Raw genomic sequence first — 20,449 nt, 5'->3', positions numbered from 1 at the left:
TCCCTCTCTCACTGTGTATCTCTCTGTCAAATAAATAAAATCTTTAAAAAAAAAAAAAAAAGAAATTCAGTTTACAGTGTCAATGTTCCTCTTCTTCCATAATATACATCTCACTTAACAAAGGTATTTTCTATGTGCTGAAAGCAGGTCCACATTGACTTAAGTGGTTTCTTTTTCTGATATCCACTCCTTTAACAGTCACTCAATGAGGAAAAATGTGATTCAGTACTATTTTTTTTTTAACTCAAGTAGCAAGTCCCTTCATTCCTACCTTTCACAAATTCCACAATATAAACAAAAACCAACTGAACTCCAAATTACCTAAAATACAACATGGCACTCTGAATTAGGTGTTCACAACTGCTGACATGTGTGCTCAATTCTGAATGGCACAGCCAAGGCAAACAAGAGGCCCAATTCTAAAGAATGGCAAATTTTTTATCTCTGCTGCCTTCCTATATTTCCATTAGCACTAAACTTTGTATATTCTTACTTTTCCCCTTAAAAAAAAATGGCTGCCAATCAAGATAACTTCTTAAAGGTATTTGTATTGTAGAAAGGGCTCCTGAATGCAGAAAATTTTTTGATGAAATGACAATGGTGAGAAGTCATTTTTTGACAGGGTGGGGAGAGGTGGCTGTTACCTGCAAGGGTAGTGGTTTAAAAAAAGGTGACAGAGGACAAAGCTGATAAAGCAAGCTGAAAGGATAGAGGACTGCAGTTAGAAAGAAATGAGAGATGCTTGAATTAGTAATTTTGAAATAAGAACGATTTGGAGTGATAACAAGATTTGAAATATAACCTTAAGAGGTGTCAGATTTGGAGTACAGAATGACATTGGAAGTCATGAAACCATGCAACTATAAAGGTTAGGTTGGGAATGGGTAATCTGCATGGATACAAGGTAATGGCAGGAAATGTTTTACAAGAAAAGACAGATGATGGGATACAGATAAAAGTAAATAGTCAAGCACATTTCTTTCTTTCTTAAAGATTTTATTTATCTGGGGCACCTGGGTTGCTCAGTTATTAAGCATCTGCCTTCAGCTCAGGTCATGATCCCAGGGTCCTGGGATTGGCCCCGAATGGGGCTTCCTGCACGGCGGGAGGCCTGCTTCTCCCTCTCCCACTCCCCCTGCTTCTGTTCCCTCTCTTGCTATGTCTCTCTCTGTCAAATAAATAGATAAAATCTTAAAAAAAAAAAAAAGATTTTATTTATTTATTTGAGAGAGAGAGAGAGAGAGTGCACAGAGGCAGGGGAGGGGGAAGCAGACTCCTGACTGAGCAGGGAGCCCAACAAGGGACTCAATTCCAGGACCCTGGGATCACAACCGGAGCTGAAAGCAGATACCAAACTGAGCCGCCCTGCACCCCTAGCCAAGCACATTTCGATCTAATGAGTCTCATAAATGAAAGAAAAGTTCAGAAGTTTTAAGTATGATTTATCATCACACTACTTCAGAAATAACTTTTCTTTGAAGTTACTTTGACTTCAAATAGCTGAAGTACTTAAGACTTCTTTAAAAAAAATAAAGAAATCTTCATTTTTTCTAAGAATTTTGTTATTCATTTGCCTAGCAAACCTAACCCAGTCAAGCTCCAAATTAAATTTTTGATTACTCAGAATCTGAAAAAAAAATAAAGAAAGCCTGTCTCTCTCAATATTCTATTTACTCAGCTACCTTCAAGAGCCTACAATCCAAACTAAAACAATCTGAGGAAGTATTAGGAGGAAGACCTGGGTGATTGCCTAAAAGGTAGCATTAGTGTCTATCACTCACCATGTGAAAGACTGCTAGTACCTATTTTAGGCCTAAATAGCAATATAAGACTTTTTCCTGTAGGACAGATTGTAGTTAAAAACGGTGCTATGAGCTTTCCTCCAAGCCCACAAGAATAAATGAGGCATTTTAAAGTATTCATAAATAATTTGCAAAATGTTCTGAAAACAGAGGTATGATTTAAGATTCTTGAAAACAGAGCAGCAAATAAATATTAACTGTCTACCTATAGAGATCAGATTCCAAAAGTGTCAGTTGACGTGCAATTTCTATTGGATGAAGTGTCATGAGATCAAAGGTTTCAAACTGTCCTGGTCGGCTGATATGCCATTCAATTGGTGGAGGTGGACTTTCAAAGGTAATATTATGGCTTATTCCATTTGCCTGAGCTTGTTTCTTTCTCTTGATGATCTTAGCAATTGACTCTACCCATTTCTTCATAGCTTTCCCTAGAAAAGAACACAAACAAAAATACCTTTTACTTGACAGACGTAACTGCAAATCTTTGTATAATCTTTCATCTTTACCCAGCTTCAACAATTACCAACTTATGGCAAATTTTTGCTTCACTTAATGTCACTCATGCCCTCCTTCCATTCCCTATGTTATTTTGAAAGAAGTAACATAGGGAGCTTGGCTGGCTCAGTCAGAAGAGCATGTGACTCCTGATCTTGGATTTGTGAGTTTGAGCCCCATGTTTAGGCTACTAGAGATGACTTAAATAAACCTGAAATAAATATGTCATTTCATTCATATTTAAGTATGTATCTAAAAATTAAAGACTTTTTAAAATGACAAAACCATTATCATATATAAAAATGACAGTAAATTCTTAAAAATCATCAAATATCTAATTAGTGTTCAGATTTCCCTGATTCTCTCATAAATGTTTTCTAATAGTTGGCCTGTCTGAAATAGGGTCTGAACGAGTTCTACAAATTGCAGTCAATGTCTCAAGTCTCCTTTAATCTATAGGCTCTCCTTTTCTCTCTTATTTTTCCTTGCAATTTCTCATTAAAATTGAATCATTCGCCTTGTGGTATTCCCCAAGTCTGAATTTTTCCAATACTATTCCTGTAGTGTCATTTGCATTGCTTCTCTGTCCGGTTTTTTCTCTAAATCAGACACATACAGACGTGATCTGATTCAGGATCAATTTTTTGAGTCAAAATGAATACTTGTAAATATTTCTAACAGCAGCCATATAATGTCCAGTTACATCTTTGTAATATTACTAGGAGGCTGAATAATATTACTAGGAGGCTGAAAAATAGTTATATTCTAATTCTATCATTCCTTCTTCATTTATTAGTTAAAATACATTTATAATAAGAAACTTTCCCTCAGGGTGCCTGATGGCTCAGTTGGTTAAGCAGCCAACTCTTGATTTCAGCCCAGGTCATGATCTCAGGGTCTTGGGATGGAGCCCTACCTAGGGCTCCGCATTGAGTGGGGAGTCTCCTTTAGGATTCTCTCTCTGCCCTTCCTCCCTGCATGTGCTTTCTCTAAAATAAGTAAGTCTAAAAAGAAAAAAAAAGAAAGAAAGAATGAAACTACTTGGTTATGCTGTGGTATAACTTATTTAAGAAAGACCTCTAGACATTAACATAACCATTTACTTGCTTTATCCTAATACATATTTGTATTTTAGAAATTACTTAGATCATATATAGTCCAGCATCTTCATTAAGAATATAAAACAAAAAATTTATTTGTTACCATAAACAATTTCAAGGCAAACGTGATAAAAATGTATCTTAAACATCTCAAAGTTGAAGCAAAGGAATCAAATACTCTATTTTAAGTAAAATTCCCCTTAAGTAAGAGCAAGCAGATGAGATAAGTTAGGCTTGAAGTATTCTTACTTAATGCCTTATCCTGTCAGATAAATGTTCTTGATTCAATAATATACACTTGTATAAATGTTCATGGCCGAGAGTTTCATTTCATGGGCTGTGTGCTAAAATTTTAGGTAAGAAACTCTTACTTTTCAGGTGCTAAAAATATACCAAAATCTTCTGCAAGAGAGGTAAATATTATTTTTAAAGATTTTATTTATTTATTTAGAGGGAGATAAATAGCATGAGCAGGGGAAGGAGCAGAGGGAGAGGGAAAGAGAATCTCAAGCAGACTCTGTGCTGAGCTGATCAAGCCTGATGCCGGCCAGCTCTCACAACTCTGAAATCATGACCTGAGTGAGCCAAAACCAAGAGTCAGATTCTTAACCAACCGAGTCACACAGGTGCCCTAAAGTAAATGTTATTTTTCAAAGTTGTTAACCATTCAAAACTAAAGAGAAGGATTAAGGAGAATAAGAAAACAGGTAATACTGCACATATATTAAAATAGCTGAAAGAATGGCCACCTTGAGATGAGATAAAATTTTAAATGTATTAAGATTATTAAAGAAGACTGATGACTTCTTTTAAAAAAAGATTCTACTAAAAACTTGGAAAGGCAAGGTTCTAAGACGTCAGGTGGTTCTAACATACGTGAGCTCCTTTGAGTCTATAAATCATACCAAATGTTATTTTAGTCGTTTAAAAATAACAGCTTAGCTTCTTAAAAGTCACATAAATTTAAAACTAAGCTGATGTGCAACATAAGATTCAATCAAACCTTTAAATAATATACCTCTTACACTTGAAATGAAGGATTCCAGTCTTTCAAGCAATTCCAAATCTCTTTCAAAGTCATAAAAATGGTGTTCAACCCAGTGTCGAAACACATTTAATATCCTGAAAAAACGTTAAGAAACACAATTTAGTGAGACGTAAGCCTTCAATTATACTTCTTTCATTTCTCTAATACCATGGTAACAACTTTATATATAAGGGCCAATATAACACTCGGTCTCTAATTTGTATTTAATTAGAACCTAAGCACTTCAATGATGTAAAACAGGTCTTCGGATTAATTTATTGTTTTAAAATTATATTTTAGGGGTGCCTTGGTGGCTCAGTTGGTTAAGCGTCTGACTCCTGATTTCAGCTCAGGTCATGATCTCAGGATCCTGGGATCAAGCCTGTGTCGGGCTCTACGCCCAACACAAAGTCTGCCTATCTCCCTCTCCTGCTGCATCTTCCCCCATGTGCGTGTGTGTTCTCTCTAAAATAAATAAATAAATCTTTTTTAAAAAAGTTTAATCTGAGTGTGGGGAAGTACAAATTCACTGTAGCTAGTACAAAAAAGTTACTCCTTTATTGCTGAGGGGTAAATAAGATCATCTCCCTTTTTTAATTAAAAAGGTTTTTTAAAAATACCATCTTACACAAAGAACGACACATTAAAAGTTTTGGCTGAGACACATACAGCTGGGAGCGCTATCATTCCACTAAAACTGCATTTATTTGTGGCAATTATCCTGAAAAATAAGTAACATGCTCAGTTCCAAAGCTGCAATTTGTTAGTTAACAAAAATCAAGGCACTTTCATATTTGCAAAGAAAAAATTTAGATCATGTACAATTAGGGACTGTAAAGACTAATCAAAGGAGCCTCCAATTTTCACTGCTCAGTGTAAGAAAAAAACAACACTAACTTAGGAAACCAGACAGATACAGGTTTGAATCCTGTCCTGCTGCTCTCTCTGTATAACCTATTTCAAATTACTTTATCTTGCTAAGTTTCAAGTTCCTCAGCTATAAAGTAGTAACTCCTGTGAGGATGAAAGAAAATTGATAAAATACTTAGGCATACAGTAAGTACCTAACAACTAGCAGCTGCTATTATCAAATACATGTTTAGAAATTACTGATTTTTTTAGATGAGTGAATAAAAGCCTACATATTTTGGGAGAGAACAGTAGGGAAAGAGTTAAAATTCCATAAATATTATAAACTATGAAAAAGCCCAGGATTACTAGATGATCACAAAGGGGGAGGGATGGGCAAGGTTGAGAGTAGGCACACTCACATGAAATTTCACAATTTTTACTTAATAGGTTATCCTGGTCTGTAAGCACAATGTGTCGCATGCCAGAGGTATCTGATGCAAATAACACAGTATCATTTTAATAATTAAATTTCTTCAGGACATTTAAGAGTAATTTCACATTGAAATTTGGAAGTTTAATGTAACTACTATGAAGTCTAACAACAATACCTCTATCTGAATTAAGAGATAAGAACTTATATGTGTTAACTATATAATGAAAATTGAATGGTACACAAAATAAATAATATTCAGGCCAAACCTAAGTTGTACTGGTTGGACATATTCCTTGCGAAATCTTTTAAGGTCTGCACTGACGGGCTGTTCGCCTTTCTCTATGGCCAATTTATCTGCTTCAGTGGGTTCTGGCTCTGGAATTTCAAATCTAAAAAGAAAAGAAGGAAAATCAGAGAAATTTTTTGTTGTTCATACACAAATGAAAAGGATTTCAAATACAACAGAAAAATTATTTTAATTAAGCAGCCTTCCTTCCTACCATTTATGTGAAAAGTTACTGATAAACTTCCTTTCAAGTGTTACATATTGGGCGCCTGGGTGGCTCAGTGGGTTAAGAGTCTGCCTTCAGCTTGGGTCATGATCACAGGCTCCTGGGATCGAGTCCTGCATTGGGCTCCCTCCTCAGCAGGAACTCTGCTTCTCCCTCTCTCTCTCTACCCCTCCCCCTGCTTGTGCCCTCTCTCTCAAACAAATAAAATCTAAAAAATTTTTAAAAATAAAGTGCCAAGTTAAAAAAGTCTCTTTTAAGGAAATACTGTTTTTTGAACAAAAAAAATTAAGATACATACTTTAAAATTGGGTCTTTTTGATTACCACTATAAACATTGCTAAAATCAGAAGAGACCTCTGTTATAAACAGAGATTTTAATGAGCATGTTGTTTGAAGAGAATAGTAATACTACTAATTTAATGTCAAATAAATTATGTTCAAAAACGAGTTAAGCACATGCTCGGTACCTACCACTTTACAAGGAACAAAATAGTTAACTTTTTATGAAATGTTAATGTAAGTAAAATAGATATTTTTCTTACCGTTCTATCAGTAAGCTTAGCAATTCCTGTGGTTTACAAAATGAACGGTATGTAGTAAGAAAAGTACGAACAAAATTGGGATCTGAAAAGACAGAGCATAAAACAGTTTGTATGTTCAATTCAGTTTCATTAATCCAAAGTAGCATACTTTGGAGGCCTTCCTTTTTCTTTTTTCTGGTTCCTCCCACCATGGTCTTCCTGTACTCATGGTATTTCTTGATAAAGGGGATTGTTTTCTGATTCAAGATTCATAAAATTTTTGTGAATATCTAATAATTAATGAAGTTAACATATTATATCTTAGGAATATTTAGTTCGTTACTCTTTTGATTCTGTAGAATTCTTTTTATATTTCAGAGAAAATCCATTTTTTCCATTCCTCAAGCATTTTTGAACATCCCTGAAAAGCTTTACATTCCCTCAGTAGGTAAGCACTTGTAATGAGTTTCACATACCTGCATACATATGATATGTTAATCTTTCAATTAATTTCACTACAGTTCCTCCTTTAATAATGGGGATTCCACTTCTACTTTGCAGGTTGTCTTCAAAAACAATGTTTTCCTCAGAGTCTTTTACCACAAAACGATACACATCAGGACTTGGTAATCTCAGTGGCTGCTCATTTTCTTCTTTCAATAACACTGAATCTAGCATTCGATCTAGTGTACTACGATAGTGAAGAGAAATAAGTGCGGCCATCCAATTATTTTTCTCTTCAGCAGACTTAGCAGCAAATATTATGCTGTTTTCATCTTTGGACACCAACTCAAAAGCATTTTTGTACTCACAAGTATCATCTTTATCACATATTTGTATTTTCCTCATGACAAATTTTTCTTTTAATCTGTACTCTGCACTACTGTAACCTGGAAGGCGTGACTGACTATGATTGGGCTTACAGCTAATCATTAAGCCATCAAAGAGAAAAATGTGTCGTTCATGTTTAGCACCAATTCGTGTCAAGGGACCTTCCATAATGAATTCATTACAACATTGTCCAATATCTTTGCCTTCCCATCCGTCTATGTTTTTCTGAATTTCATTCATTTTTTTAATAGCCAGATGCTTGCTTCTTAACTGACGATTATAAAAAGGGCAAACAGGATCCCTAAAATGAAAAAAAAAATTAAGATAAATTTAGCTTTTTCAATGGCTAAGCAACCCAAATTTCTTTAATTGTAAAACTACCTCAAATCAAGTGATAAAACCACTAAATAACCAAACACCAGATTTTGTACACAGCATTTACTTTCTTCTACTATCTTTGCCACAACTGATACATGCCTCAGCTACAGTACTGTGAAAGAGAAGTACTAGACTCTGTATTTCATTTCAAATGTCATACGAACTAAAATTACCAAGAATCCTAAAACTTCTTGCATAATATATAAATATTAGATTTATCTTTTAAAATTTTATTACATATATCTTAACAATAAGACAATGCCAATTTTCCACAACTTAAAGACCAAACGAGAAATGTAGGAGTATAACTTTCAAAAATACAAGTATCACTACAAATAACACTTCTTTAGAAAATGAAGCATCAAAAAAAAAAAGAAAAGAAAATGAGGCATGAATGAATGAAATATATAGAAGCATTCATATTTTCAACAGTATGGAATTACCCAGGTCGGCGTCTAGGTGAATACTGCTTGTAAATTCGGTCCATACTACCTTGGAGATTCATAAGAGCAGTAATAGCTTGGTTCAAACATTCTCTGTCTTCCTGATCTTCACTACATGCTTTCAATTGCTAAGAAAAACAAACAAAAATTAAACCTGCATTGCTCAATTCCCTCCCATTCTTGTAGAGGAAACAGCAACAACTATTATAAACTCTAAATGAATTTTAAATATACTTAATAAAACCAGTTATAATTTATTTAATTATGTATACCTGATGTATACCTTATACCTTATGTATACCTGATCTCTCAAAACCATATATAAATATAATACAGATATAAAGCACTATTACCACAGCAATCAGAAAAAAAAGCAACTGTGAAAACCATCTGGACATTTTCCAGACACACAAAAATAGTTTAAAATATGAAAAGCATGAACCTTACAAGTTGCTTTTGTTAATAACTACAAATGAGATAAACACACAAATTATTTCATATTCTCTAATGATTAAGTTCTTAAGTTTCAGAAATGCCAAAAGCTTGTTTGTCTTTGCTATACAATATAATCAAGTATGCCAACTTTAGCACCCAATCCATCATCAACTTTTCTGCAAACAGCATCTATGAGATTCAACTGGTACTTTTTTACAACATAAAATTCAACCATTGTAGTAAATATCAAGAAACCACGAAAGTTAATATTCTAGCTCATTAACCCTTAGAAATAAGGCTTACAAATTATATTATTAGTTCTAACAACTCTGGTTCTACTAGATTTATCCAAAAATTTCTCTTCTCTCTCACTCTCAAAGTGGAAGAAAATTTACCTTAGGATAAATAATTCAGATTGGATGATGCTCCAGTGTTTCAATTTGACAAGAGAAGTAAAAGTGGAGAATTATATAGATACTATATACAGATTATAAAGATACAAAATATATTTATGCAAAAATAAGGAAAACTTATAATCTTTCTGAATATTTTTTCCTTCTGAAGATTGTTAAAATTTAAAATCTATTTTATGATTTTAAATTACCTTACTAGAAATTTTGTGATAAATTTTTCTTATATTCCAAGAACAGTCTGAAAACCATTCAGCAATGATACCCTTTCCTCAGCATGGAACTGAATAAATACTGTTTGAGTTCTAGGTCCATTACCTTTTTTTTTTTTTTAAGCTTATTTATTTTTTAGTAATCTGTACAGCCAACATGGAACTCAATCTCACCATTCCAAGATCAAGAGTTGCATATTCTTCTGACTGAGCCAGTCAAGCTCCCCTAGGTCCATTACTTTTCATGTATATGTCCTAGAAATTATTCTCTAGAGCACAGAGCCATCTGATATTTTTTGAGATAAATGTAGAAGTCTTGCTATCACAAGATCAGCAATTTAATAATTTAAGTGACTATCATTAGAAGTAAAATTTAATCTCTAGATTAAGAAATAAAAAATTGAAAGGATGAAGGGAAAATAGGCAAAATACCAAAAGAAGTTTGGAAAGGATGAGTGCCTGGGTCATTCTGACTTGAAAAGGTGAAAATTCACCTTCAAAGGTGAACATTTGACTCATAATTTTTTTTCACTTATTTTACTGCTTTAAAGATTTCTTACAAATTCTTCTCAACTCTATTCTAAAATATTTCCTTGTAAATATGGATACTGATGATACAAAATGCTTCTAGGGTTTATTATTTATTTATTTATTTATTTATTACTGCTTTTGTTGATCCAAATTTCAAACTATCTCTCATAGTAAGATTCTACCAAAATAAGAACTGCTTTTGTTTTTTGTTTGTTTGTTTGTTTGTTTTTTAAGAGAAAGATAGTGAGGGTGCCTGGGTGGCTCCATCGGTTAAGAGACAGATAGTGAGAGAGAGAGAGGGAGAGAGAGAATGCATGAGAGTGGGTGTGAATGGAAGAGGGAGACACAGAATCTTAAACAGTCTCCATGCCCGGTGTGGAGCCTGACAAGGGGCTTGATCTCACAACCCTGAGATCATAACCTGAGCCAACATCAAGAGTCAATACTTAACCAACTGAGCCACCCAGGCACTCCAAGAGCTGCTTTTTTATTTAGGTGTTTGAGGATACTAAATTTCTATAGTCTATTTGGTCTTAAGGCTGTTCAAACTCTTACACACAAACAGCCATGTCATTTCTAAATGTCCATGTGATAGTTAAAGGTTGCCAAGGAATGAGGAAAAAAAGGTTATTTCAGGATATTTAAAGAATAGGGTTTCCTAGTGATCAAAGTAGGTAAAGCAGTGGCTCTGCCATAATCTTAGTCTACTAATTTGCTTAACATTTCCTGAATTTTTATAAACATCAGATAAATAAATATCCAAGTTAACGGTCTATAGACATTTGAAAGAATGTATTCTAAACATCTTGTATTGACATAGAAATGACCACACTGAACTACTGGCAAACAAGCCCTGCTTTCACATCCCTATCGTTTTCCACACATCTGTCTCTGGCCTTCCTTATTCCCCTGGCCAGTTAGCCTGTATGACAGCTCAAACACCTCCTCTCTCTGAGACTCTTCCTTTTTCTTCCCACTTAAAATTTTTTTCTTTTGAAATATCAAATTTATATAAAACTTATGATAATACAAATAACTCCTGTATACCACAAGTCACCAACTTTAAACATTTTGCTACGTATGCTTCATTAGTCCGTGCATTGAGTATATGTGCACCGCTTTTTCCCCTGAGCTATTTGAGAGTAGTTTGTGATGCTATCCCCTTCCAGTTACTTGCTGAGGAAAGAGAACCACTGCTACAAAATTTTGAGATTATTTCTGGAATATGAGGAAAACTCAAGTGATACACAAATTACTCTCAAATAGTATCATTCCCCTTCACTCCTTTAATACATCAGCAGGGCATCTTAGAGCAAAGATACTCTTTCAATGGTACAGTGATCAACTTCAAGAGATCTAATACTGATGTTCTATTATCTAATTTTTTGCATATCCAATTTTGCCAAATGTCCCAATAATGTCCGTTAGAGTAATTTTCCCTCCAACACAGGATACAGTCATGTTTTCACTGGCTTTCTTTTTTTCAGTTTTACTAAGATATAATTGACATACAGCATAACATAAGTTTACGGTGCACAACATAACGATCTGATTGACATAGGTTGTGATTTATTGTCTCATTTAATCTGCAATAGTTCCTCAGCATTTGTCTTTCATTGCTCTCCAAAATAAATAACACACCCACATACACACACCAGAATAGCAGGATAAATCCCAAAATACCCAACACCCATATTTAATTTTTTCATACTTCCCTAGACAGGGTTAGTTACTCATGCCTCAGCGATTCCACAGTACTATACTTCTTAGACAATTATTACATTTATTTGCTGCAATTATCTAATATGCATCTTCTTCACTATGCCATGAACTCTTTAAAGTCTGGCATAGGTTTTACTCATTTTTAGTATAGTACCTGCACGGTAGGTACCCAAAAGTAATAAGAATGAACGACTGTTGTATAAATATTCATAATTTTGTTAAGTGTTTAGACAAATAACAATAAACATTTATTGAGATTTTACTCTGTGCAGGTTCTTTTAAGCATTACCTTAATCGTAGTTACAACTCTGTAAGATAGGTACTATTATACATATGACAGATGAAGAAACCAAAGCACAGAAAGGTTAGGTGGTTCACACAAGATGAACAGCACAGTCTATATTCAAACCCATGGACTCCATGGCCCATGTTTTTTTGCCACACATTATACTGCCTCTCTACAATGGCACCAGACACAACTATGCAAAATACTGGTCTATGCCTAAATCTGGTGATCATGAGTCAAAGGAGACCCCTTCAACATTAAAACAAACTGGATAATTACGCTATTTAAGAAATGAACTTGGTGAGCTTAGAAAAGAAGTCAAAGACAATAAACGCCCTTTCAACAACACCTAAACTAAGCAATAAGGTGGAAGCAATCTTTCATTAGGTGCAGTATCTTATGAACTTGACTGAAGAATACATTCCTTGCTTACTGATCATTATTCTACTTAGCTGTCTGTTAAGTATATCCTGCCCAAGATTTTACACTTTGTGTATGTATTTTCATAACTCTATTAAGACTTCTTGAAACACTTAATAATGCTTCTCTTGAATTCCTATAAAATGCTGTATCTACTGTGGATTTCTATATGCCTAAAGGTAAACTATAGTAAATTATAAATTTGTTTCTAATTCATTATACTAGGAGTGCAGTCTTGATGTGATATAATACATGTGATCAATTCTTTTTTTGTAACAATAAAGTTCTCTCTACATTTTCATAAAAACAGTGTTTTAGTAAATTTGGTAGGACATTCAACTCATTATAACCTATCACTTGGGGCACCTGGGTGGCTCAGTGGTTAGGTGTCTGCCTTTGGCTTGGGTCATGGCCCCAGCGTCCTGGGATCAAGCCCCATATCAGGCCCCTTGCTCTGCGGGGAGCCCCTCTCCAGCTCCTCCATGCTTATGTTCCCTCCCTCGCTCACTCTCTGTCATAAATAAATAAAATCTTAAAAAAAAAAAAAACTATCACTTTTATATGTGTTTTTTTAAAAAAATCATTATTATTCCTTAGGACATCCTTGAATGATGTGTCAGTACTGAAAGAGTATTTATTATGTAGCCAAATATTTCTTGTATTCTTTTTCAATAGCCAGAACATTAATTTCAACAGAGATGATCTCAAGCTTTTATTTTTTTTTAAGATTTTATTTATTTATTTGAGAGAGAGAGAGAGACAGCGGGAGGGGAATACAAGCAGGGGGAGTGGGAGAGGGGGAAGCAGGCTTCCCGCTGAGCCGGAGCCTGACTTGGGGCTCGATCTCAGGACCAGGGGATCACGACCCAAGCCAAAGGCAGATGCTTAACAACTGAGTCACCAGGAACCCCAATTTTTTTTTCTTAAATTTATTTGAGAGAAAGAGAGAGAGAGCAGGGGGAGGGACAGAGTGAGAGAGAGAGAGAATCCCAAGCAGATACCCCGCTCGATAATTTCTCTTGAGAGGAGAATTTCTATTCCTTCCATGACTAAATTTCCAAGGAATGACCAGAGAATTAAAGAGTATTACTTGAGGGGCAGCTGGACGGCTTGGTCAGTTAAGCAACAGACTCTTGGTTTCAGCTCAGGTCATGATCTCAGGGTTCTGGCATCAAGCCGGGGCGGGGGGACCCTAACTCTCAATGGGGAGCTGGCTTCGGATTCTTTTCTTCTGCCTCTCCCACCACACACACACTCTCTTAAATAATAAATAAATAAATCTTTTTAAAAAAATGTTAATTGGCCCTGAATACATCAATTCTGAACTGAGACCAGATATGTTCTTACCAACTGAAGGATTGAGGATATGTTGGAATATAAGAAGTATATTATAAAGTCACTTACAAATCAGGAAATGAATTGGTTTTTTCTTGCTCCTCTTACATTAAGGATTAAATATACCTCAAGAAAAAAATCTATAATTTATCTGAGGAAAAAAAACCAAACATAAAATGAAAGTACTTTGTGATCAACTTCAGAAGGATTAAATTTGAGGGGTGCCTAGATGGCACAGTAGGTTGAGCACCTGACTCTTGGTTTCGGCTCAGGTTATGATCTCACAGTAGTGAGATGGAGCCCCTAGTTGGGCTCTGTGCACTCAGTGAAGAATCTGCTTGGGTTTCTTTCTCCCTCTGCCTCTATCCCTCCATGCTCTCTCTTGTTCTGTCCCTAAAATAAGTAAGTCTTCTTTTAAAAAAGGATTGAATTTGGAAAAAAAAGAAAAAAGAAAGAAATATATTATCCATAAGATGAACTTTAAAACTATGAAAAGTTGCTGTGAATAACAACCCAACAACATACTATGAGATAATTTCAAGTAAACAATAGGTAATTCACTACAATTTCTCATTACGTAGTTATTTTTTTTATCTTGTTTATCATAAATTCTGGTTCTGGGAAATAACATTTGAATAATATTTAAATGCTATGTCCACAAATGTATCTTCTTGGCATATGACTCAAACAAATATTCAGATTGAAACAGGCTTAAAACTGCTCTAGGATCGTACTTTCTATTCCCTAAGGAATGGGACAGTCTTAAGTTACACTGGTACAGCCTTCTTTCTCATGATTCTCATCCAAAGGAAGCTTAACATGAAATAAAATTTCTTTTGGATGAGTACTTAAGCCAAAGAATATCACAAAAGGCAATCTACAGAAATCGAAGAAAATATTGCAACTGGTACATATAATAAAGTATTAATACCCAGACAATATAAAGAACTCCTACAACACTACAACAAAAACACAAACAACCCCCCAAATAGCACAGGGCTTATTTTTCCCAGGAACTAACACAAATGATTAATAAGCGTATGAAAAGATGCTCACCATCACTAATCATTAGAGAAATGCAATCAAAACCACAATGAAATACCACCTCACATCCAGCAGGACGGCTACTAACAAAACCCAAAGATACAGAAAATATCAAGTGTTGATGAGGATGTAGAGAAACTGGAATGCTTGTGCATTGCTGGTAGAGATGTCAAATGGTATAGTGCTATGGAATAAAGTATGGTGTTTCCTCAAAAAATTAAAAATAGAATTACCATCTGATTCATCAATTCTATTTCTACCCAACAGAACTGAAAAGCAGGCTCTTGAGGAGATATTTGTATACCCACAGCAACATAATTTAGAATATCCAGGAAGTAGAAGCAATCCAAATGTCAAGTCATACTGGCTGCATAACAATATATCTAACACTACTGAAGAGTGTGGCTAAAATGGCTAAGAGGTGAAGTTTCATGTTATGTGTATTTTACAATTACAAACTAATGTTTTAAAAGACCAACAGTATCACAGTAAGAACAAATTTAAGAGTAGAAATTAGCTTCTCTTCCTCCCATGTAATAATCTGTTTAGCTTATGTCTAGAATTAGTTCTTATTCCAGTGTTTTTCAAACTGCATGTCATAATCCATTAGGGGATCATAATCCTTTTTAAAGGAAAGAAACAGAATAGAAGAGAAACAGCAGATACTGCAAGAAATGGTTAAGTAGCATTTCATGAAAGTTTTTCTTTCATATATATATGTGTGTGTATATATATATGTACACACATAGCATGAAATTAAATGCCTTTCTTACTAAGGATTATTCCCACTATGTAATATAAGGGCTGATTACCAAGGACAATAAATGCTAACAACTGGACCACATTCTAGAATATTTAGACCTTTCTGATCTCACTAATTGAGTTTTATGCTTACTGAGAACCAGTAATATATGTTTCCAAATATGTTTATGCAAGTTGTGCTTATCATGTAATTATGTAATTTAATTACTCATTATTTAAGTCAAAGAAATAAGAGTATAAAAGAAGATATTTATAGGGGCACCTGGGTAGCTCAGTTGGGTAAGCAACCGACTGATTTCAGCTCATGTCATGCATGATCTCAGGGTCATGAGACTGAGCTCCGTGTTCAATTCCGCCCTCAGAGTGAAGTCTACTTGAGATTCTCTCTCCTCCCTCCTTCTGCCTCAAAGTCTGTTCCTGCTCTTTCTAAAATTAATAAAATAAAATCTCTTTTTTAAAGAGGATATTTATATGAAAACTCAAGGCATTTTAAAGGCAAGCTCCATTAAAAAGGTATAAGGAAGGGCGCCTGGGTGGCTCAGTGGGTTGGGCCGCTGCCTTTGGCTCAGGTCGTGATCTCAGGGTCCTGGGATCGAGCCCCGCATCGGGCTCTCTGCTCGGCAGGGAGCCTGCTTTTCTCTCTCTCTCTCTCTCTCTGCCTGCCTCCCCATCTACTTGTGATCTCTCTCTGTCAAATAAATAAATAAAATCTTTAAAAAAAAAAAGGTATAAGGAAGATACTATGAAAGATTTGGAAGAATTGTTAAGAACCTAGGTTTCTGCACTCAAGCTGTCTTTACAAACATCTCCAAATTCATGTACCATCTAAAAAGAAATGGAAAACAGAAATCACAGAAGATAATTTTTGTGATGTATTTAAGAAAGATTTATGTTCAAGAAAAGATTTTACAAGTCAATATATTAGCACATAAATACATATAAGTCAACAGATAAGCACATAAATACATATAAATGTTGATCTATAGGGGTTTTGTGGTTATTTAAATAAAATGTATATAATATTTTTAATGATTTTTTAAAGATTTATTTATTTGAGGGAGAGTGCATGCGAGGTGGGTGAGGGGCAGAGGCAGAGTGAATGCTCAAGCAGACTCCACACAGTGCAGAGCCCAACATGGGGCTCGAAATCAAGAGTGGCTGCTTAACTGAGTGAGCCACCCAGGCATCCTGATTCTTTATTTTAATTAGCTGACCAACTCTACTGGTCCCAATTACAATGGTTAAGAGAAGATGGAGTCTAGTGATTAACTGGTAGCAAAGTAGCGAAGGCCTCAGGATAAGTTAGGCCATCACGGTTAATGCCCTGATCTCAGATGCAGACATAGTAGCTGTAAGATCAACCTTGAAGGTTTTAAAAGCCAATCATTCAGACAGGGTAAAAAATAAGCTTCAATTATAAAGTCAAACCAGAATTTTTAAATGTTGACAAATACTTGAAGGCAGTTTTAAGTCTAATGATAGGACTTCCAATTAGACATGAACTCTATCCAAAAAAATTTTAGAAATCCAAACATACATCTGGGGCAGCCAATTTATTATTCATATGAAGCCTGCAATCATTTTTATGAGTTCTTTATGGATTCATGAGTTCCCAGAGAGATATTCAGAATCAAGTTGTTCATCTACTTGTGCTCAAAAGCTTGTGAGCTTCAGCATCACATATTATAGGTAATAAGACTTAATAAAAGAATTCTTGAGCTAGCTATTCATTAGAAATCACCAAATGAGGGGCACCTGGGTGGTACAGTGGGTTAAGCCTCTGCCTTTGGCTCGGATCATGATCTCAGGATCCCAGGATCAAGCCCCACATTGGGCTCTCTGCTCGGCAGGGAGCCTGCTTCCCCCTCTCCCTCTGCCTGCCTCTCTGCCTACTTGTGATCTCTCTTTGTGTGTCAAATAAATAAAATCTTAAAAAAAAAAAATCACCAAATGAATTCCTTGCCTAAGTGCCTACAGGATACAGAGTTATTCTGGCTTTAACATTATTACTAATGAGTTAGATGGAAAAAATCTGAACAGGTTGTCTACACCAACAACTTGGTACTCTAAAGAAGTATAAAATACATAGGCAGAAGGCTGTCTAGCTTCTAAAAAGCAATTTTAAAAGTTGCAGAAGAAAATTTTAATGAACAAGATATTTTGAAATAATGGGGCACCTGAATGGCTCAGTAGGTTAAGCATCCAACTCTTGATTTTTGGCTAAGGTCATGATCTCAGGGTCGTGGGACTGAGCCCCACGTTGCAGTCTATGCTCAGCATGGAGTCTGCTTATCCCTCTCTCTCGGCTCCTCCCCGCCCTTGCACTTGCTCTCTTTCTCTCAAGTAAATAAATAAAATCTTTAATAAATAAATAAATAAATACATACATACATAAAAAGAGTTCAAGTTTTAACATAATTTTTTGTTAGCTGTTGCTTTTGTTAGGGTCCTAGCTAAGAGAGGAAGAACACTATACTGCATGGTAAAAAAAAAAGTCAACTTTAAAAGTGCTTTTTTAATAAATTAAAACAAGATGGAAATTTAGACCAATGTTATACATAGAAGTTATCAATTACTTCCATAAGAGTTAAATCACTGTTACTGCGTGCCTCCAAAGAGTAATAAGAAAGTAGTCTATGTTAGTACTTTGAAATTCTATATTATGAAATGACAGATAAAGACATATTTCCCTCTTCCTACCTTTGGTAATGAAATGAAAACAAAAAATATAGGCTCTTTGGAAAAGAAGGTAGACATTTAAGATACTTTATTTTTATGAATAAAAAGCATTAAAAATAATATGACCAGATCAAAAACTAGTTCTTGGGGTACTTGGGTGACTCAGTCAGTTAACATCTGCCTTCTGCTCAGGTCACCACCCCAGGGTCCTCGGATTGAGCCCTACCTACACTGGGATCCCTGTTCCTCTGGGAGCCTGCTTCTCCCTCTGCCTCTGCCCTCCCCCTTGCTCATGCTTAGTTTCTCTCTCTCTCAAATAAATAAAATCTTTTGAAAAAAAAAAAAAAAAAAAAACCCTGTTCTTAAGTCTCATAAATGCAAGTACTTTTGGCTTAGGAAGGTTTCACCTTACCTTTAATAATTCAAAATAGTGCCAACAATGATAAACAGGCACCAGCATAAGGCGTGGAAGGACATAACGAACTGCCTCTTTAAAACCATCAGCAATGGACTGCAAAGCAAAAAGATACAACTGTATATCTCTGGTATCAAGAATATATAACAGCAATGCCTAACAGAAATGCCTTATAAAAATACAAGATACAGACTTAACCAAAACCATAACAGAAAGCATGTTCTAAATGGAAATTAAAGTGCTATAAAATGAAGGGTTTTTTCCTCCTTTAAGTTATTAGATAGATACATACATTTCTTCATCTCTTAATACAGCAAAAATAACTTTCACAGCAGTCCTATACAACTTTTCTTCAAAAGCTTTTGCTTCCCCATACCCTGAAAAAATTTTGAAAGCTATATACTCTCTTGTATATTGAAATGTTTTAAGTGGTTATGAAGGATGTACTTTTTGGGATACTGTATATCATAGATGTGACTTAAATATGTTTCACAAATGATGAAATAAACTTCAGATTTAGCTTATTTATTTTATGAAAAATACTTGTCATATAACTACATTGACAAAGCCAATCTTCACTGCCAAAATAAAGAGCTAGATCAGACAATTTCTGCACAAAGTCTAACTTCATTCTTACAGCCAAACATATATATTGTTAATGTCACAGTTTGAAGTACAGGAAGCATCTGGAAGAATCTCTAACTGCTTCTAACTCCATATCCCCAGTATGAGAACTTCACAAGCCTCCCCTCTCCTTTATTCTAATGTCCAGTGAATGCTGAGATACTTTTTAAAATAATTAATTTTAACTCTTGTAAATGATCTCACTTCTTTTTTTTTTAAATTTTTTATTTTTTATAAACATATATTTTTATCCCCAGGGGTACAGGTGTGTGAATCGCCATGTTTACACACTTCACAGCACTCACCATAGCACATACCCTCCCCAATGTCCATAACCCCACCCCCCTTCTCCCAACCCCCCTCCCCCCAGCAACCCTCAGTTTGTTTTGTGAGATTAAGAGTCACTTATGGTTTGTCTCCCTCCCAATCCCATCTTGTTTCATTGATTCTTCTCCTACCCACTTAAGCCCCCATGTTGCATCACCACTTCCTCATATCAGGGAGATCATAAATGATCTCACTTCTTAATTCCTAGATATGGCAAGATATAGTTTGATATGACACGACATTTTAGCTACTACAAGTTTTTATTTTTAACACAATTACCCTATCTCCTGTTTTTAAAAATCCTTTTGCTTTGCACTCAATGAACTCTCCTATAAGAGCAAAAGGTTTTTGTTCCCCCTGGCTGGGACCCTGCAGGTCTTTATACCTTGGATCAATGCATAATGGGAAATTCAATATGGCAAGCATAATGCATAAGAGAAGTTGAAAAAGAGAATACAAAAACATAAAAAAGGTAGCAGCCAGGCTAGAAACTGATTCCCTTATGTCTGTGCCCTTATATCACCTGAAAAATCTTAGCGTACAGCTAGGCATACCCCAGTTCTGAAAACTAATTATCTGTAGAATAAATGATTTTCTAAAATTTGAGGGATTTAAAAGTTACTCATGTTGATTTTAAATGTCATCAGGTTGACTTATTTAAACGGTTATTTCTCCTCATCAGATAAATAGAGACAACAGCAATATATGTGGAAAGAATCTCTTATGTTAATTCTTAAAAGTATCCTCACAGGCAAACACTCCCATAATTCTCATAAATTGTTAACTGAAGTTAAATTATAGCTTGTTCAACAGACCTATTACAATTATATGCTTAGTCTATTTATTTTCCTAA

At 35.0% G+C, this 20,449-nt stretch overlaps 1 protein-coding gene across 4 annotated transcripts in view; it reads right to left on the bottom strand.

Annotated features, from left to right (window-relative positions):
* The window catches only part of SOS2 (SOS Ras/Rho guanine nucleotide exchange factor 2), a 78,913-nt gene that overhangs the window by 22,253 nt on the left and 36,211 nt on the right, over positions 1–20,449 (bottom strand). For 2 of the 4 annotated variants that reach the window (XM_082735140.1, XM_082735142.1), the window contains exons 8-14: positions 18,643–18,741; positions 8,395–8,522; positions 7,219–7,874; positions 6,764–6,845; positions 5,976–6,098; positions 4,416–4,519; positions 2,008–2,230 (exon numbers count right to left, since the gene is read on the bottom strand). In XM_082735140.1, the coding sequence (XP_082591266.1) occupies positions 2,008–2,230; positions 4,416–4,519; positions 5,976–6,098; positions 6,764–6,845; positions 7,219–7,874; positions 8,395–8,522; positions 18,643–18,741 (1,415 nt within the window). The remainder of the gene's footprint in view (positions 1–2,007; positions 2,231–4,415; positions 4,520–5,975; positions 6,099–6,763; positions 6,846–7,218; positions 7,875–8,394; positions 8,523–18,642; positions 18,742–20,449) is intronic. The other 2 variants (XM_082735141.1, XM_082735143.1) reach the window with 1 other exon arrangement.

This window comes from Mustela nivalis, assembly GCF_964662115.1.
Source record: "Mustela nivalis genome assembly, chromosome: 6".
Classification (NCBI taxonomy): Eukaryota; Metazoa; Chordata; class Mammalia; order Carnivora; family Mustelidae; genus Mustela; species Mustela nivalis.
Note: the sequence above shows the minus strand (reverse complement) of the source record. Positions and strands in the feature narration are given on the sequence as shown.